An 18,670-nucleotide genomic window follows, 5' to 3' on the forward strand; every position below is an offset into this window, starting at 1 on the left:
GACACCTGGGAGCCAGAAATCTTTCTGATTGAGAGGGGGTCAAATACTTATTTCCCTCATTAAAATGCAAATACATTTATAAAATTTTTGACTTGCGTCTTTCTGGATTATTTTGTTGTTAGTCTCTCACTGTTCAAATAAACCTACCATTAAAATTATAGACTGATCATTTCTTTGTCAGTGGGCAAAGGTACAAAATCAGCAGGGGATCAAATACTTTTTTCCCTCACTGTATGTGCTGTGTGTCAGATTGACAGGTTGATTGCCACAGTGTCAGTGGAGGACCCCATGAAGACCCCCAATGCCCAGGAGTTGGACAGTATGACCCTACACTCCTACATAGAGAAACATGCCTGGACAGAAGGTGAGCAGCACCACCTCTCACACCTCACCCCAATCACTAAGAATTTGACATCAAAACAACACCAAGGGCATGTAAACCAAAGACTTGTTGTTGATTTGTATATTTTAATTGTGTTATAATAGTGTGGGTATAGACAACAGCAGAGCTGGGATACGGTCAAGATACCACGAGAACAAATGAAAAATCAGGTCGAAGAGTTTATAATTGAGTTTATTACAGATTCAGAGTTATCCAGAATTGGGTGTTCCACTGTACGTTTGCACTGCTAGAAAATGAATGGATTTGATTTTCCCCTACCGTACCTAGAGGACGCTCTCAAGTGTTCCTGGGTGATGTGCATCCTGCCTCAGGCACAGCCAGAGGGCTTGGCTGATGGATGGCCACATATATCTTAGAAGAACCATCTATTATGTATAGTCAGGTCAAAAATTAAATAAATAATACAAATATATATTTGTTTGGTCTCTCTCTCTCTCTCTCTCTCTCTCTCTCTCTCTCTCTCTCTCTCTCTCTCTCTCTCTCTCTCTCTCTCTCTCTCTCTGTCTCCAGAGATGAAGGAGGAGATGGGTGTGTGCAGCCGGGTTTTGTTTGGCATGGAGCCAAATCAAATGTCCTTCCTCTACTTCCTCATGTATGCTGCAGCAGCTGGAGGCGTCCTGTGCCTGCTGGAGAGCACCCCAGGCTCAGCGCAGGAGTTCAGGGTCAAGGTGACCTGGGATGGGCTCTAACCCTCTCTCTAACCCTCTCTCTAACCCTCTCTCTGCCTCCACAGGGGGTAGAGTAGGGGACCGCTGATGGTGGGGGCGACCCGAGTCGAGCCTATGGTCTTTTGACCCTCACAGAGTGGGTTAGGGAGAGGAGTAGAGTGTGTTGGGAATTGGGGAATTGGGGAATTGCAGCTCACCAATGACATAGGAGTCGTAGAAGTCACTTCCGTTGCTCTCTATGGAAAGACAGGAGAATTCTCCTGTTTTGTTGGGTCTTGGAGAACGAGATATTGAAAAGAGAGCTAGAGAGATTTAGGGGAGAGCCATGTACAGTATAGAGAGATACAGAAAGGGAAAGAGAAAAAGTGATACTGGATAGATAGATAAACAGAGAGAAACTGCATCAGATTTTTGTTGCACTTGGATCTGGATATTGCTTGCTTACCACCTACCTAATTAAACTCAGCTCACTGATGGTCTACACTTCTTGTCACTGCACTGACATTGGACTGTAAGGCTGCTCTGTGTCCACAGGGGGGAACCCAGCAGCTGTCAGAGCGTTTAGCCCAGCAGATTGGGAGGGAGAGTGTCCGGCTGGGCCAGGCTGTGACGGCCATATGGCAGGTAGCGTACAGTAACAGCTCACTCAGGGAATGACGAGGTGTGACCCTGAGATAACAGTCACTTCAGACAGGGAACAAGCCATCTCCTGTGGGCCTCTGTCTGTTCTGCTCCTCTCTCTCTCGCTCTCTCTCTCTCTCTCTCTCTCTCTCTCTCTCTCTCTCTCTCTCTCTCTCTCTCTCTCTCTCTCTCTCTCTCTACTCTCTCTACTCTCTCTAATCCTCTCTCTCTCATGCTACTGAGAGGCACCACCGAGCACTGGCATTGCATTGCATCAGTGTAGATGTGTGTTAGCCTATTGAGTGAAGACACTCTCTGTGACCTTTGAGTGTTTGTGTACATGGTGGAAGTGGATCAAAGGTAATGCATGTGGCTAGTTACTGTAGATGAAAGGCACAACAGTTTACAGGAAATGACCCTCTCTATAAAAAGGATAATAAAGTGCTTACGTGATAGGTTAAAAGGAACATCTAAAAGCCATTCTCGAAAAATATGATTATTTAAAAGGTTAAAATTACTCAAATAATTACTCGATTATTTACAAGATAAAGGACCATCTAATAGCCATGTAATTTTGATGTACCAACCTAATGAGGCTTTTAAATCAACCCAATGATTCCTTTCATGTCCTCCGTGCTGCATGACCGTGGTACCACTCGGCTTAACACTGTTGGCCCCATAGCATTCTCCCTTAATAAGAACGTATTGGCTTCCCCGGAGTGTCCAGAGTTTTGGTCATCCATAATGGACGGCACTATTATATTTCTCCCCGGGGCCCTGCCCTCCAGGGTCATCTATAATATCCACTGTGCCTCCATATCTCTGTGCTGCTCATCTCAATGTGCTCCTAAGGGCAGATAGCCCCCAGAGTGCTGCCTGGTCTGGTCCGGCCTACTGGAGAGGAATACTAATGCTGCCTGTCTGTCACAGCTACTGTGTGCTGTATAGTACATTGTACAGTGGCTTGCGAAAGTATTCACCCTCCTTGGCATTTTTCCTATTTTGTTGCCTTACAACCTGGAATTAAAATCGATTTTTGGGGGGTTTGTATGATTTGATTTACACAACATGCCTACCACTTTGAAGATGCAAAATATTTTTTATTGTGAAACAAATATGATAGAAGACAAAAAAACAGAAAACTTGAGCGTGCATAACTATTCATCCCCCCCCCCAATACTTTGTAGAGCCACCTTTTGCAGCAATTACAGCTGCAAGTCTCTTGGGGTATGTCTCTATAAACTTGGCACATCTAGCCACTGGGGTTTTGCCCATTCTTCAAGGCAAAACTGCTCCAGCTCCTTCAAGTTGGATGGGTTCCGCTGGTGTACAGCAATCTTTAAGTCATACCACAGATTCTCAATTGGATTGAGGTCTGGGCTTTGACTAGGCCATTCCAAGACATTTAAATGTTTCTTAAACCACTCAAGTGTTGCTTTAGCAGTATGCTTAGGGTCATTGTCCTGCTGGAAGGTGAACCTCCATCCCAGTCTCAAATCTCTGGAAGACTGAAACAGGTTTCCCTCAAGAATTTCCCTGTATTTAGCGCCATCCATCATTCCTTCAATTCTGACCAGTTTCCCAGTCCCTGCCGATGAAAAACATCCCCACAGCATGATGCTGCCACCACCATGCTTCACAGTGGGGATGGTGTTCTCAGGGTGATGAGAGGTGTTGGGTTTGCGCCAGACATAGCGTTTTCCTTGATGGCCAAAAAGCTCAATTTTAGTCTCATCTAACCAGAGTACCTTCTTCCATATGTTTGGGGAGTCTCCCACATGCCTTTTGGCGAACACCAAACGTGTTTGCTTATTTTTTTCTTTAAGCAATGGCTTTTTTCTGGCCACTCTTCTGTAAATCCCAGCTCTGTGGAGTGTACGGCTTAAAGTGGTCCTATGGACAGATACTCCAATCTCCGCTGTGGAGTTTTGCAGCTCCTTCAGGGTTATCTTTGGTCTCTTTTTGCCACTCTGATTAATGCCCTCCTTGCCTGGTCCGTGAGTTTTGATGGGCGGCCCTCTCTTGGCAGGTTTGTTGTGGTGCCATATTCTTTCAATTTTTTAATAATGGATTTAATGATGCTCCGTGGGATTCAGATATTTTTTTATAACCCAACCCTGATCTTTACTTCTCCACAACTTTGACCCTGACCTGTTTGGAGAGCTCCTTGGTCTTCATGGTGCCGCTTGCTTGGTGGTGCCCCTTGCTTAGTGGTGTTGCAGACTCTGGGGCCTTTCAGAACAGGTGTATATATACTGAGGTCATGTGACACTTAGATTGCACAGAGGTGGACTTTATTTAACTAATTATGTGACTTCTGAAGGTAATTGGTTGCACCATATCTTATTTAGGGGCTTCATAGCAAAGGGGGTGAATACATATGCACGCACCACTTTTCCGTTATTTATTTTTGTATAAAAGTTATTTTTTTCATTTCACTTCACAAACTTGGACTATTTTGTGTCCTGTACATGAAATCCAAATTAAAATCCATTTATATTACAGGTTGTAATGCAACAAAATAGGAAAACCGCAAACGGGGATGAATACCTTTGCAAGGCACTGTATACTGTAGATGTGTTTGTGATTTGATTTGTCTGTGTGTGTGTGTGCGAGTTCATGTACAGTACATGCATGTGTGTGTCTTTCCCATAGGATGCTGAGCAGGCCAAGGTGATGACAGCCACCCAGTCCTACTTGTGCAGAGCAGTGATTGTCACCTGCCCTCCTCACCTGGCAGGTCAGTGTGTGTGTGTGTGTGTGTCCCACCTCTGTCGCCCCACTTCACCACTCCTCTAATGAAATACCCACTGACACGTCAACTCACAGGCTAGCCACTAAGGTGTATTGAACAGGGCAGCCATGCAGATATGACAAGACCCTGGTTCTGACAACTCATACCTGGAAGGTGGGATGGAGGAATGGAGGCATGCCCCACTGCCCGCTACCAGGAACCCAGAGAACACATAGAACCCTCTGCTGGAGCCATGGACCCCAGCCAGGACACTTAATGAGACAGATCTGGGAACAGCTTTGAATTATGCAGCAGGGATCTGTCGGGCTCTGTTGCCAGTGGCTGCTGTGGAGGCACCCTGACAGGTGACAGGGACTCTTAAAACCAGAGCCTGTGCAGTAATTTAGATGTCCATCCAAAAAGAGGGGTGAAGGATAAATAAAAGAAGTGAGTGGCGCTTAAAGTCATTTGTGTGACACGTTCACTTTGAAATTCAGGTGCCCTGGAAACTGCCCTGGCATTTCCAGTCAGAGGAAGCTGGGTATGGATAGACCTTGCCATAAAGCTCACCTTGGCATGGAGCAAGTTTCTGATTAAAGAAGGAGTGAGGACGTTGTGTAAGGCCGACTCACACACTCGTGCCCGTGTACACCCACACACATTCACACACAGTCCTTGTATCTGTATAGAGCCACGATGAATAGTACATAACCCTCAAATAAACTCAGACATGTTTTCATGGTTTCCTTCATAATGGACATATTCCGCTACACACACACACACACACACTCACACACACACACACACACACACACACACACACACACACACACACACACACACACACACACACACACACACACACACACACACACACACACACACACACACACATACACACACACACACACACACACACACACACACACACACACACACACACACACACACACACACACACACACCACACACACAAACACATCTTTGCAGACACACACAGCCCTTCTCTGTCACTCTGTCTGGGAGTTGTGTGTTCTCTGATCCATCATGAATTGGCGGCTTTACAATTTATTCCACCATCCATCTATCTTTTATAATGAGTGGAGTTGTCCTTTTTGCCTGTTTCTCAGCCATCTCAATGATTTATGCTTGACTGCATAGTAGTTCACTCTGCAGGAGATTGTGGCGCCAGGATATGAGTGTTTTGGCTGTGTCTTTGCTTTTCGGAACATTGCTACATATTCATTTTTATACTCTAAATGTTTTATTTGTTCCAAAGTGTATTACACATGCCAAGCCGTTGTTTTGTTGTTGTCAACCTCAAAACTACTATCTTGTTATCACTCTTAGCAAATGCCTGCTGTATGACTCAATGGAGTTAATTTGATCTTCTTTTCTAGGACTGTTCTACTCTACAAGACACACAGCTGTCCATGTTCTAAATTAGCATTTTGTTTGAATATAAATTTGAGTCTGCGTGTGTGTGTGATTATGTGTTTGACAAGTAGTAGCTAGGTCGCTTTGAGCATGGCAGCTGTTTGTGTGTGTGTGTGTATGTGTGTGTGTGTATGTTCGTGCATTAGTGTGTTTGCATGTGTGCACCTGGCCGTGTGTGTCTTCATGCCTGCATGTGTGTGCACATTTGTTTGTATGTGTGTATGTGTGCTCCTTCGTGTGTGTGTGTGTGCGTGAGTGTGTGTGTGTGTGTGTTTGTATGTATTTTCTGTTGTGGATGTGGGTGAATTAAGGTGTACTCTACATGGGTGAAATTAGGTTCTGGGCAATAGGCAATCTCCCTCTAAGTATAGTTCTACCTGACTAAACTGGAATTTCAAATGGATGCAATTGGACTTGACTGGCAGCCAAGCGGCCCAGCGCCTGATATTGCCATCTATCTTCTCCCCTCTGCAAGAGGAGCTTTTTTAATGACAGCAGGCTAGGGCAATGGCACAGGACCCGACAGATCTGCCACTCATAGCTAATTCATATGGCTTGTTTACACTGTAGGAAAACAGGTAAGCAATGCATTAGCATTGATTTGCCCACTATGACCCAAGCCTCATCCAGAAGGCTGAAAGGCTTTCAGACACTGTGTGTATAAGACTAAATCCTGACTTATTAGGTATTGCACTGAAAGTAGGAGTTATTGCGAAGTTGAAGTGATTCAAAAAATATACAGTAGATATTAATCTCTCTGGAAGATTAAACCTTTGAAAACGGATTTGGTTATCAGTTTATTACATTGCATATATTTGTTTCTAAGAAAAGTACATACTGGTACTTGACTGCATTTGTGCTGTATTTATCTCCAGTTTCTTATCACTTTTCTTCTGGACCCTGAGAGAATGTAGCAACAAAGTTGGAGATAGAAAATGAGCTGTGTAAAATCCTTGAGCACCCTTGCCGGAGGCTACGGTTAGATCTCAGATCTGTTTCACAGGTCACTGTCAAAAGAGGAACTGGAGAGACAGATGTGCCAGTTATCAGGGTAGGGGGAAAAGATTTTCAAATCACAAAAACATTAGTGAGAGAGCGAGAGAAAGTGAGAGAGTGAGAGAGAATAAGGGAGAGGAGAGAGAGAGAGAGAGAAAGAGAGAGAGAGAGAGAGTAGAGACAGAGTGAAAACAGACTGCAGTGAATATTAGCTAAGGGAAAATGGAGTCACAATGAGTCAGGGTAAGGGAGCCAGTGGAGCAGAAGACTACCTTGTAAAGATGAGGTGTGTGTCTAGACTGGCAGACAGTGCTACTGGAACGACAGTCAGTAATGATCGACTGTCACTGTTGGATTAGAGTGATAGGCCTCTACCGATCCGAGCAAAATGTACCCGAAGGAAAATTCTGTCACCCATTTCAGAAGAATCCGCTTGGATCAGCATTCAACACCATAGTACCCTCAAAGCTCATCATTAAGCTCGAGGCCCTGGGTCTGAACCCCGCCCTGTGCAACTGGGTCCTGGACTTCATGACGGGCCGCCCCCCCAGGTGGTGAAGGTAGGAAACAACATCTACACTTCGCTGATCCTCAACACTTGGGACCCTCAAGGGTGCGTGCTCAGCCCCCTCCTGTACTCCCTGTTCACCCATGACTGCGTGGCCAAGCATGCCTCCAACTCAATCGTCAAGTTTGCAGACGACACAACAGTAGTTGGCTGGATTACCAACAATGACGAGACAGCCTACAGGGAGGAGGTGAGGGCTCTGGGAGTGTGGTGCCAGGAAAATAACCTCTCACTCAACGTCAACAAAACAAAGGAGATGATCGTGGACTTCAGGTAACAGCAGAGGGTGCACCCCCCTTTCCACATCAACGGGACCGCAGTGGAGAAGGTGAAAATCTTCAAGCTCCTAGGCGTACACATCACTGACAAACTGAAATGGTCCACCCATGCAGACAGTGTGGTGAAGAAGGCACAACAGAGCCTCTTCAACCTCAGGAGGCTGAAGAAATTTGGCCTGGCACCTAAAACCCTCACAAACTTTTACAGATGCACAATTCAGAGCATCCTGTCGGACTGTATCACTGCCTGGTACGGCAACTGCACTGCCCGCAGCCGCAGGGCTGTCCAGAGGGTGGTCTGCCGAATGCATTACCGGGGGCAAACTACCCGCCCTCCAGGACACCTACAGCACCTGATGCCACAGGAAGGCCAAAAAGATCATCAAGGACATCTACCACCCGAGCCACTGCCTGTTCACCCCGCTATCATCCAGAAGGCGAGGTCAGTACAGGTGCATCAAAGCTGGGACCGAGAGACTGAAAAACAGCTTCTATCTCAAGGCCATCAGACTGTTAAATAGCCATCACTAGCACATTAGAGGCTGCTGCTGCCTATAGAAATCACTGGCCACTTTAAGAAATGGAACACTAGTCACTTTAATAATGTTTACATATCTTGCATTACTCATCTCATATGTATACTGTATTCTATAATATTCTACTGTATCTTAGTCCATGCCGCTCTGTCATTTCTGTCATTGCTTGTCCATATATGTATATATTCTTAATTCCATTCCTTACTTAGATTTGTGTGTATTTGGTATATGTTTTGAAATTGTTAGATATTAGTTGTTAGATATTACTGCACTGTCAGAGCTAGAAGCACAAGCATTTCGCTACAGCTCAAAACTCCTGAAGGCAGTAAAACACCCGATTGAACTAATCAAGCTCTTGTTGTCCCATTTTATAGTGTGCCCTTGAGTTCAGGTGGCAAGGTGATTAGTTAAATTATGCCTTTAAGTGCCTGATTGGAACTAAAGACTGTTGTCCACTCTCCTTCTCTCCAGCGTGCCAGCCATGGTTTGAACATTACAGTGCTGTGTAATAAAATCAAGACTAAAGCACCTCCAATACCTGAATGTAGATGTAAACCTGCAGTCACATGATCACAGGTCCAGGCTCTTGACCCATAAAGCCCCAGTGCAATACTCTATTGCAAACACTGGACCCACTTCCTGTCCCCTGATGCTTTATCATCTACCCTCTGAGTGACATTGGATTGTTGGTTGGTCTGTGGCAATTGTTGTGAATGTGATTGAGTATAACATTTTACATTTACATTTTAGTCATTTAGCAGACGCTCTTATCCAGAGTGACTTACAGTTAGTGAATACATTTTTTTTATTTTTATACTGGCCCCCCGTGGGAATCGAACCCACAACCCTGGCGTTGCAAACACCATGCTCTATCAACTGAGCTACATCCCTGCCAGCCATTCCCTCCCCTACCCTGGACGACGCTGGGCCAATTGTGCGCCGCCCATGAGTCTCCCGGTCGCGGCCAGCTGCGACAGAGCCTGGATTCGAACCAGGATCTCTAGTGGCACAGTTAGCACTGCGATGCAGTGCCTTAGACCACTGCGCCACTCAGGAGAACAGTATAAGAAGTGGGTCCAGTGTTTATAATAGAGTATTGCAATTGTGTCAGTATAGCAAACCACACTGAAGTCATTGTTATTACCATGGTGCTACAATGGTACATTCAACCACAGTTATCAGTCTTTACAGCATCTGCCAATGAAGCATGGACTTGTGAGTCATAAATACATAAATGCATCATAAATACAATACCTTAGGAATAACCTGGTTGAATAAGTTCATCAGCTAGTTCAAAAAGTATGGTTAAAAACACCATTTAGAAAATGTCACACCTTCTCTAATGCTGCTTTTCAATGGCAACTGTATTTATAGGGCGTTTGGCTGTCACATCACACTTCACACATTGACATGGCTCTGTAGACTATGACATGGAAAAGCACTGTGGCTCCTGTGAGCTTATTTTATTGAGCAGTTTTCCCTGCATTTGTAACATAGATTGGGTGCTGTTGGCTCAACATTATTCACCTAAAATGCTATCAGTGCTCCTGATGTTTTTTTGCCTCTGTGTTTTCTTCCTGCATGGAATTTCTAGGTACAGACATCACATTCATAACCATTCTATGTTGAATGACAATTTTATTCATAGTCTACATCCCAAATGGCACCCTATTCGCTATATAGTGAGCCCTATGGCCCCTGGTCAAAAGTAGTGCACTAAATATGGAATAGGGTGCCATTTGGGACACAGAACACTACATGATCAAAAGTATGTGGACACCTGCTCGTCGAACATCTCATTATGCAGACATTCTGGAATTTTCATCACAGTAATATTTCTCATAAAAACTAGAAGAGAAGCAGTTCATCTCTCATCAACCCTCAACCATGAAATACTGGCATGCATGTTGTTGATGTTAGTTCTGTATGTGCAGTTAAAGGCATGTTGCTCTGTTTTGAGCAAGCTGCAGCATTGCTAGGTCTTTCTTTGCTGCACTTGACCATTGTCACGAACGTTGACTGATGACTCGTGGAACCAAGGCGCAGCGTGATAAGCGTACATTTTATTTAGTACACAACACACGAACAAAACAACAAAACGAACGATACGTGAAGTCCTGAGGTTACAACAACACAAACCTTTACGGAACAAGATCCCACAAACTAACTGGTGCCAACAGGCTGCCTAAGTATGGTCCCCAATCAGAGACAACGAGCTACAGCTGCCTCTGATTGGGAACCACCCTGGCCAACATAGATCTAAACGATCTAGAACAAAAAACATAGAAAAATCCACACCCTGGCTCAACATTTAAGAGTCCCCAGAGCCAGGGCGTGACAGTACCCCCCCCCAAAGGATCCGTCTCCGGGCGTGACCACCACCTTTTCTCCACCTCCGTTGCGCCCCTGGTCTGGTCTGGCCCCGCTGACTGGAGCTGGACCCGACGACGGTGGACCAAACCTTACCGGCTCCGGACTGGAGCCGCTGGCCGGAGCTGGACTGGACACCGGTGTAGCGGATTGCTCTGGCTCCGGAGTGGATCCGCTGACTGGAGTTGGACCGGACCCCGGTGGAGCGGATTGCTCTGACTCTGGAGTGGAGCAGCTGACCGGTGCCGGACCAGGCACCGGTGGAACAGGCACGGGCCGTGCCGGACTGGACACACGCACCACTGGCTTGGCGCGGGGAGCAGGAACGGGCCGGACCGGGCTGATGACGCGCACCACTGGCTTGGCGCGGGGAGCAGGAACGGGCCGGACCGGGCTGGCGACGCGCACCACTGGCTTGGTGCGGGGAGCAGGAATAGGCCGGACCGGGCTGGCGACGCGCACCACTGGCTTGGTGCGGGGAGCAGGAACAGGCCGGACCGGGCTGGCGACGCACACCACTGGCTTGGTGCGGGGAGCAGGAACAGGCCGGACCGGGCTGGCGACGCGCACTACTGGATTGGTGCGAGGGACAGGAACAGGCCGGACCGGGCTGGCGACGCGCACCACTGGCTTGGTGCGAGGGACAGGAACAGGCCGGACCGGGCTGGCGACGCGCACCAATGGCTTGGTGCGAGGGACAGGAACAGGCCGGACCGGGCTGGCGATGCGCACCACTGGCTTGGTGCGAGGGACAGGAACAGGCCGGACCAGGCTGGCAACGCGCACCACTGGCTTGGTGCGAGGGACAGGAACAGGCCGGACCGGGCTGGCAAAGCGCACCACTGGCTTGGTGCGAGGGACAGGAACAGGCCGGGCTGGACTGGGAACATGCACCACTGGCTTGGTGCGGGGAGCAGGAACAGGCCGGGCTGGACTGGGAACACGCACCACTGGCTTGGTGCGGGGAGAAGGAACAGGCCGGGCTGGACTGGGAACACGCACCACTGGCTTGGTGCGGGGAGCCGGAACGGGCCGGGCCGGACTGTGGAGGCGGACTGGAGGTCTGGAGCGGAGAGCTGACGCAACCCGTCCTGGCTGAATGCCTATTTCCACACAATATGTGTGAGGCATCAGCACAGGACATACAGGGCTGTGCACTCGTACTGGCGCTACAGCACGTGGCACTGGCGCAGGATATACGGGACCGAGGAGGTGTACTGGAGGCCACGAGCGTTGAGCCGGCACACCCCGTCCTGGCTGCATGCCCATCTTAGCACGACACGTGCGAGGTGCTAGCACCGGACGTACAGGACTGTGCCGGAACACTCGCGGCACAGTACGTGGCTCCGCATAACACGGAGCCTGCCCAGTCTCACGCTTCCTAGCCTGAGTACGGGGAGTTGGCTCTGCTCTAACTCTAGGCTCCGCCAACCACCCTTCTTGGGGCTGTCTCTCGGACTTCCTCCTCGGCCGGTACCCTCTGCGATGCCGCTGCTCCTCTCTGTAGCGCGCCTCCACAGTCTCCTCCCAAGGACGGCGATCTATTCCGGCCTGAATCTCTTCCCAAGTCCAGGATCCCTTCCCGTCCAGGATCTCCTCCCAAGTCCAGGCTGTCTGTTCCTGGACACGCTGCTTGGTCCTTTTTTGGTGGGATCTTCTGTCACGAACGTTGACTGATGACTCGTGGAACCAAGGCGCTGCGTGATAAGCGTACATTTTATTTAGTACACATCACACGAACAAAACAACAAAACGAACGATACGTGAAGTCCTGAGGTTACAACAACACAAACCTTTACGGAGCAAGATCCCACAAACTAACTGGTGCCAACAGGCTGCCTAAGTATGGTCCCCAATCAGAGACAACGAGCTACAGCTGCCTCTGATTGGGAACCACCCTGGCCAACATAGATCTAAACGATCTAGAACAAAAAACATAGAAAACTAAACATAGAAAAATCCACACCCTGGCTCAACATTTAAGAGTCCCCAGAGCCAGGGCGTGACAACCATATTACCGGACAGTAATCAAGATGGGACAAGACCAGAGCCTGAACAACTAGTACAGTTGATTTTTGTGTGAATTCTTTTTTGTTATTTTTTTATAACAGACATACCCCTCCCCATCTTCACAACAACTTTGTAAATTTGACTTAACCATGATTATTGACCGCCCAATGTCATACCTAAGAGTTTAACTTCCTCAACTTGCTCAATGGTCAAACCCTGTATGCACAACTCCAGTTAAGGTTTAGGTCTTAGAGAATGTTTTGAGCCAAATACACTACATGACCAAAAGTATGTGGACACCTGCTCGTCGAACATCTCATTCCAAAATCATGGGCATTAATATGGAGTTGGTCCCCCCTTTGCTGCTATAACAGCCTCCACTATTCTGGGAAGGCTTTCCACTAGATGTTGGAACATTGCTGCAGGGACTTTCTTCCATTCAGCCACAAGAGCATTAGTGAGGTCGGGCACTCGCAGTCGGCATTCCAATTCATCCCAAAGGTGTTCAATGGGGTTAAGGTCAGGGCTCTGTGCAGGCCAGTCAAGTTCTTCAACACCGATCTCGACAAACCATTTCTGTATGGACATCGTTTTTTGCACAGGGGCATTGTCATGTTGCCACAAAGTTGGAAGCACAGAATCGTCTAGAATGCCATTGTATGCTGTAGCATTAAGATTTCCCTTCACTGGAACTAATGGGCCTAGCCCGAACCATGAAAAACAGCCCTAGACCATTATTCCTCCTCATCCAAACTATGCATTCGGGCAGGTAGCGTTGTCCTGGCATCCGCCAAACCCAGATTTGTCCGTCGGACTGCCAGATGGTGAAGCGTGATTCATCACTCCAGCCGACGCTTGGCATTGCGCATGGTGATCTTAGGCTTGTGTGCGGCTGCTCGGCCATGGAAACCCATTTCATGAAGCTCCCAACGAACAGTTATTGTGCTGATGTTGCTTCCATAGGCAGTTTGGAACTCAGTAATGAGTGTTGCAACCGAGGACAGAAGATTTACACGCTCTACGCGCTTCAGCACTCGGCAGTCCCGTTTTGTGAGCTTGTGTGGCCTCCCACTTTGCGGCTGAGCCGTTGTCGCTCCTAGACGTACGTTTCCACTTCACAATAACAGCACTTACAGTTGACCGGGGCAGCTCTAGCAGGGCAGAAATTGGATGAACTGACTTGTTGGAAAGGTGGCATCCTATGACTGTGCCACATTGAAAGTCACTGAGCTCTTCAGTAAGGCCATTCTACTGCCAATGTTTGTCTTTGGAGATGGCATGGCTGTGTGCTCAATTTTATACACCTGTTTGCAATGGGTGTTGCTAAAATAGCCGATTCCACTAATTTGAAGGGGTGTCTACATACTTTCGTATATATAGTGTAGTCTGGTTGTGAAATAGACAGTGGGTTTGCATCATGGCACAAGTGTCAGGACATGCAGATTCACAATGACAGGTGTCAATAAACAGTAGGATGCATGATGTCGGAATTAGTATTTCAGCCATGGTCCCAGTTATTTGTTTCATGGTAGGACAGTCTGACACATGATATGCAAGGCATCAATTGTCTTCAACAATATGCACCATAACAAGTACAGTGCATTCGGAATGTATTCAGACCCCTTGACTTTTTCCACATTTTGTTACGTTACAGCCTTATTCTAAAATTAATGAAATTGTTTTTTTCCCTCATCCATCTACACAAAATACCCCATAATGACAAAGCAAAAACAGGTTTTTAGAAATCTTTGCAAATGTGTTAAAAACAACAACTAAAATATCACATTTACATAAGTATTCAGACCCTTTACTCAGTACTTTGTTGAAGCACCTTTGGCAGCGATTACAGCCTCGAGTCTTCTTGGGTATGATGCCACAAGCTTGGCACACCTGTATTTGGGGAGTTTCTCACATTCTTCTCTGCAGATCCTCTCAAGCTCTGTCAGGTTGGATGGGGTGCGTTGCTGCACAGCCATTTCCAGGTCTCTCCAGAGATGTTCGATTGGGTTCAAATCCGGGCTCTGGCTGGGCCACTCAAGGACATTCAGAGACTTGTCCCGAAGCCACTCCTGCGTTGTCTTGGCTGTGTGTTTAGGGTCGTTGCCCTGTTGGAAGGTGAACCAGGCCACAGTCTGAGGTCCTGAGCGCTCTGGAGCAGGTTTTCATCAAGGATATCTCTGTACTTTGCTCCATTAATCTTTCCCTCTATCCTGACTAGTCTCCCAGTCCTTACCACTGAAAAACATCCTTACAGCATGATGCTGCCACCACCATGCTTCGCTGTAGGGATGGTGGTTGATGGTTTCCTCCAGACGTGATGCTTGGCATTCAGGCCAAAGAGTTCAATCTTGGTTTCATCAGACCAAATAATCTTGTTTCTCATGGTCTGAGAGTCCTTTAGGTGCCTTTTGGCAAACTCCAAGCGGGCTCTCATGTGCCTTTTACTGAGGAGTGGCTTCTGTCTGGCCACTCTACCATAAAGGCCTGATTGGTGGAGTGCTGCAGAGATGGTTGTCCTTCTGGAAGGTTCTCCCATATCCATAGAGGAACCCTGGAGCTCGGTCACCTCCCTGACCAAGGCCCTTCTCCCCCGATTGCTCAGCTTGGCCAGGCAGCCAGCTCTAAGAAGAGTCTTGGTGGTTCCAAACTTCTTCCATTTAAGAATGATAGAGGCCACTGTGTTCTTGGGGACCTTCAATGCTGCAGAAATGTATTGGTACCCTTCCCCAGATGTGTGCCTCAAGACAATCCTGTCTCGGAGCTCTACGGACAATTCCTTCGACCTAATGGCTTGGTTTTTGCTCTGACATGCACTGTCAACTGTGGGACCTTATATAGACAGGTGTGTGCCTTTCCAAATCATGTCCAATCAATTGGATTTACCACAGGTGGACTCCAATCAAGTTGTAGAAACATCTCAAGGATGATCAATGGAAACAGGATGCTCAATTTCGAGTCTCATATTAAAGGGTCTGAATGCTTATGTAAATAAGGTATATATATATATATGTTTTTTATATTTACATTTGCCAACATTTCTAAATCCTGTTTTTCCGATTTGTCATTATGGGGTGTTGATGAGAAATAAAATTAATTTGATCCATTTTGCTGTTACAAAATGTGGAAAAAGGAAAGAGGTCTGAATACTTGGATGTGAATGAATGGTCATGAATTGACATAACAACACTTTACCACAGGTTTTATTTCATTGTTGTCATTTTCATGTCAGAGGAAGTGTAACCCACTTTTCAATTGTATTATTTAGTTTGGTTAGCAGAACGGGCCTTCATTTGTAGTTTCTGACAGACATTGACAGCTCTAGAACAGTAGTCCCCATCTTACACAAGCTTTTGTGGCACACTGCAGCCAACGTTGACTGCCTTCTCCTCAGTGTGTGACAGACGTTCAATGTTCCTAGCCTTGACAGTACAATACTGATGAAGTTATTCAATCTGTCTTTACAAAGGAATAATACAAGTTGGATCTTAAAATGTAAATAAGGTTACTGGTTACTGCAACCACAGCTTTAAGGCAAACCGACAGCCCAGCAGTGTTTAATCGCAGGGATTTTCTGTGCAGGGCCATTTCTGAGAGATCCATGCAGGCAGTCACTGGGGTATTGAATTCAATTTACCTGAGTGCTGGTCGATGATTCAAAAACGAAAGCCCATTCTGATCAATACAGGGGTTAACCAAAGTGATGCGTGTTATGTATTCCTCTCCTCTCACTCTCACTCTCTTATTCTCTTTTCCTTTTGTATCTCTCGCTCTATCTTTGTCCCTTAATTCTCTACACCATTATTGTCAGTCACTATCAAAACCCAGAGAGGCAAACCTCTCGATTCAGCACTTTTCTCTCCCTTCTGTTGTCCATTATAGCTGGCATAGTGACAAGTCATCACCTTTCTCCTGAGATAACCCAAACTCAATATATTTCTCCTGAGATAACCCAATCTCAATATATTTCTCCTGAGATAACCCAATCTCAATATATTTTTCCTGAGATAACCCAATCTCAATATATTTCTCCTTCTCCCCAGCTAAGATCCACTACCAACCTGCTCTACCCAGTCAGAGAGAACACCTCACACAGAACATGCCTGTTGGGCACTTGATGAAGTTTATCATCACCTACCAGATGGTTAGTAACACACATGTGCATGCACATGCGTACACATACACACACACACACACACACACACACACACACACACACACACACACACACACACACACACACACACACACACAGACACACACACACACAGTCAATAACACAATTTATTAACACCATTGGCTCATAAGAGACTTGACACACATTGATAATAACACTAACCCTTTTCTCATATAATGTTCAAAATATATTCTCAGCCTGTACTGTATATGAACATGATTTGTCCCTCCACATGATGAAGTGTGCCTCTGTATGAGACACAATACTGTACATTAGTCACATTACATTAATAAGCACGCAGAGCCCTGAGGTTCGCCACACACTACACATAGTACTTTTATGAGTGTCAAATGACTAATTTATGAGGCATTCAAAATACATTACCATGTTTCATGTGCTGCTGATATTATGAGGTAGTTTGGAATTTGACCACTGACATGCTGACATACAGTATAATTAAGTGATAATGCCCAAGAAGCCGGTGTTTGGAGAGATATATTGGCACGGGTGTTGTTAGGCCCGAGACGAAATCGTGCCAATATATCCTCCAAACACTGGCTTCAAGGGCATTATCACTTGAATACAACGGTTTACCAACATATTCAAATAATTTTCATTAAAAACTTTATTTTGATGAATTTATTCATACTATTTCATCCTTCCACAAGACATAGTCCCGACACAAATTTAGGGTTGCTACCCAAGCCGGCTGGTCGTTTGTTCTATCAGTTCGGTTGCCAGAGACCCAGTCGTTCTTATCCCTTGCTTGCGGCTAACTTACTGTCCCGTCAAACAGTGCAGCCAGAATAACAACAGTAGCTGCCTTTGCATTTGTTTAAGTTGTTTTCTAGTGACATTTATTTTGATACATCCGTAACAATGAGCTAATGAGGCACGATTTGCCTGGCATAGAAAATGTGCTCTCTCGTCAGGACACTGTTGTTCAGAGGAGCAAGCCAACAACACCGCTAACACAATCACTTCAAACTGAAGCTGGAAAGACTGCAAACTAGCTGCACTTCGTTTCGTTTTACCTTTTGTCAATTTACATTTATTTGTATATATCCATAAATATTATGCCAGCTGAATAATGATTTCAACTGGCTGAGAAATGCTGCCTGCCTGTCTGTCTCGTCCTGACTCCCGACACGTTCATTACTGTGGGACAGCTGGAGATCGAATTTGAATATTGAAACAATGTTGCAAATGTTGGAGAGACAGACAGCAAGGTTTATACAAATCTCAGCTGTTAAAAACTAAATGTTAGTCTAAAAGAAATGTGAGACAATGTCTAGATGCTTTTTATAGTGGAGATCAAGTTAATCAATTGCCTGGCTGGGCTGATGAGACAGTGGATTGCGCAGTCAGATGGAACAGAGTAAATAGGCATTTTAGCGTCATAGATTTAGCCGGTGGTAAGTTGTGGAATAGACACCAGCTGGAATGCGGTTTTAACCAATCAGCATTCAGGATTAGAACCACCCATTGTATAATATAGTAATAATATACACAGTGGGATCTCTTGGGCACCTGTAAACATAGAGGGAATATCAACAGTATGGTCAGCACATAACTATATTGTCAGTATCCATTTTACAGTGCCTTCAGAAAGTATTCACACCCCTTTACTTTTTCCACATTTTGGTGTGTTTCAAAGTGAGATTAAAATGGATTTAATTGTCACTTTTTGTCAACAATCTACACAAAATACTCTGTAATGTCAAAGTGGAAGAAAAATTATAACATTTGTAAAAATATATATATCTATATTAGATAAGTATTCAACCTCCTGAGTCAATACTGTACATGTTAGAATCACCTTTGGCAGTGATTACAGCTGTGGGTCTTTCTGGGTGAGTCTCTAAGAGCTTTGCA

At 46.0% G+C, this 18,670-nt stretch overlaps 1 protein-coding gene across 1 annotated transcript; it reads left to right on the top strand.

The window, feature by feature from the left end:
- Positions 1-247: 247 nt before the first annotated feature.
- LOC311123676 (putative flavin-containing monoamine oxidase A) lies at positions 248-16,762 on the top strand (the record flags this gene model as incomplete). The annotated part of the gene is made up of 5 exons (XM_084197922.1): positions 248-364; positions 914-1,071; positions 1,606-1,695; positions 4,348-4,432; positions 16,662-16,762. Coding segments are annotated over exons 1-5 (510 nt in total), but the record flags the coding sequence as incomplete, so codon positions are not given.
- Positions 16,763-18,670: the final 1,908 nt, after the last annotated feature.

The sequence above is a fragment of the Coregonus lavaretus genome (genome assembly GCF_964263955.1).
Source record: "Coregonus lavaretus genome assembly, contig: HAP1_SCAFFOLD_8505, whole genome shotgun sequence".
Lineage (NCBI taxonomy): Eukaryota > Metazoa > Chordata > Actinopteri > Salmoniformes > Salmonidae > Coregonus > Coregonus lavaretus.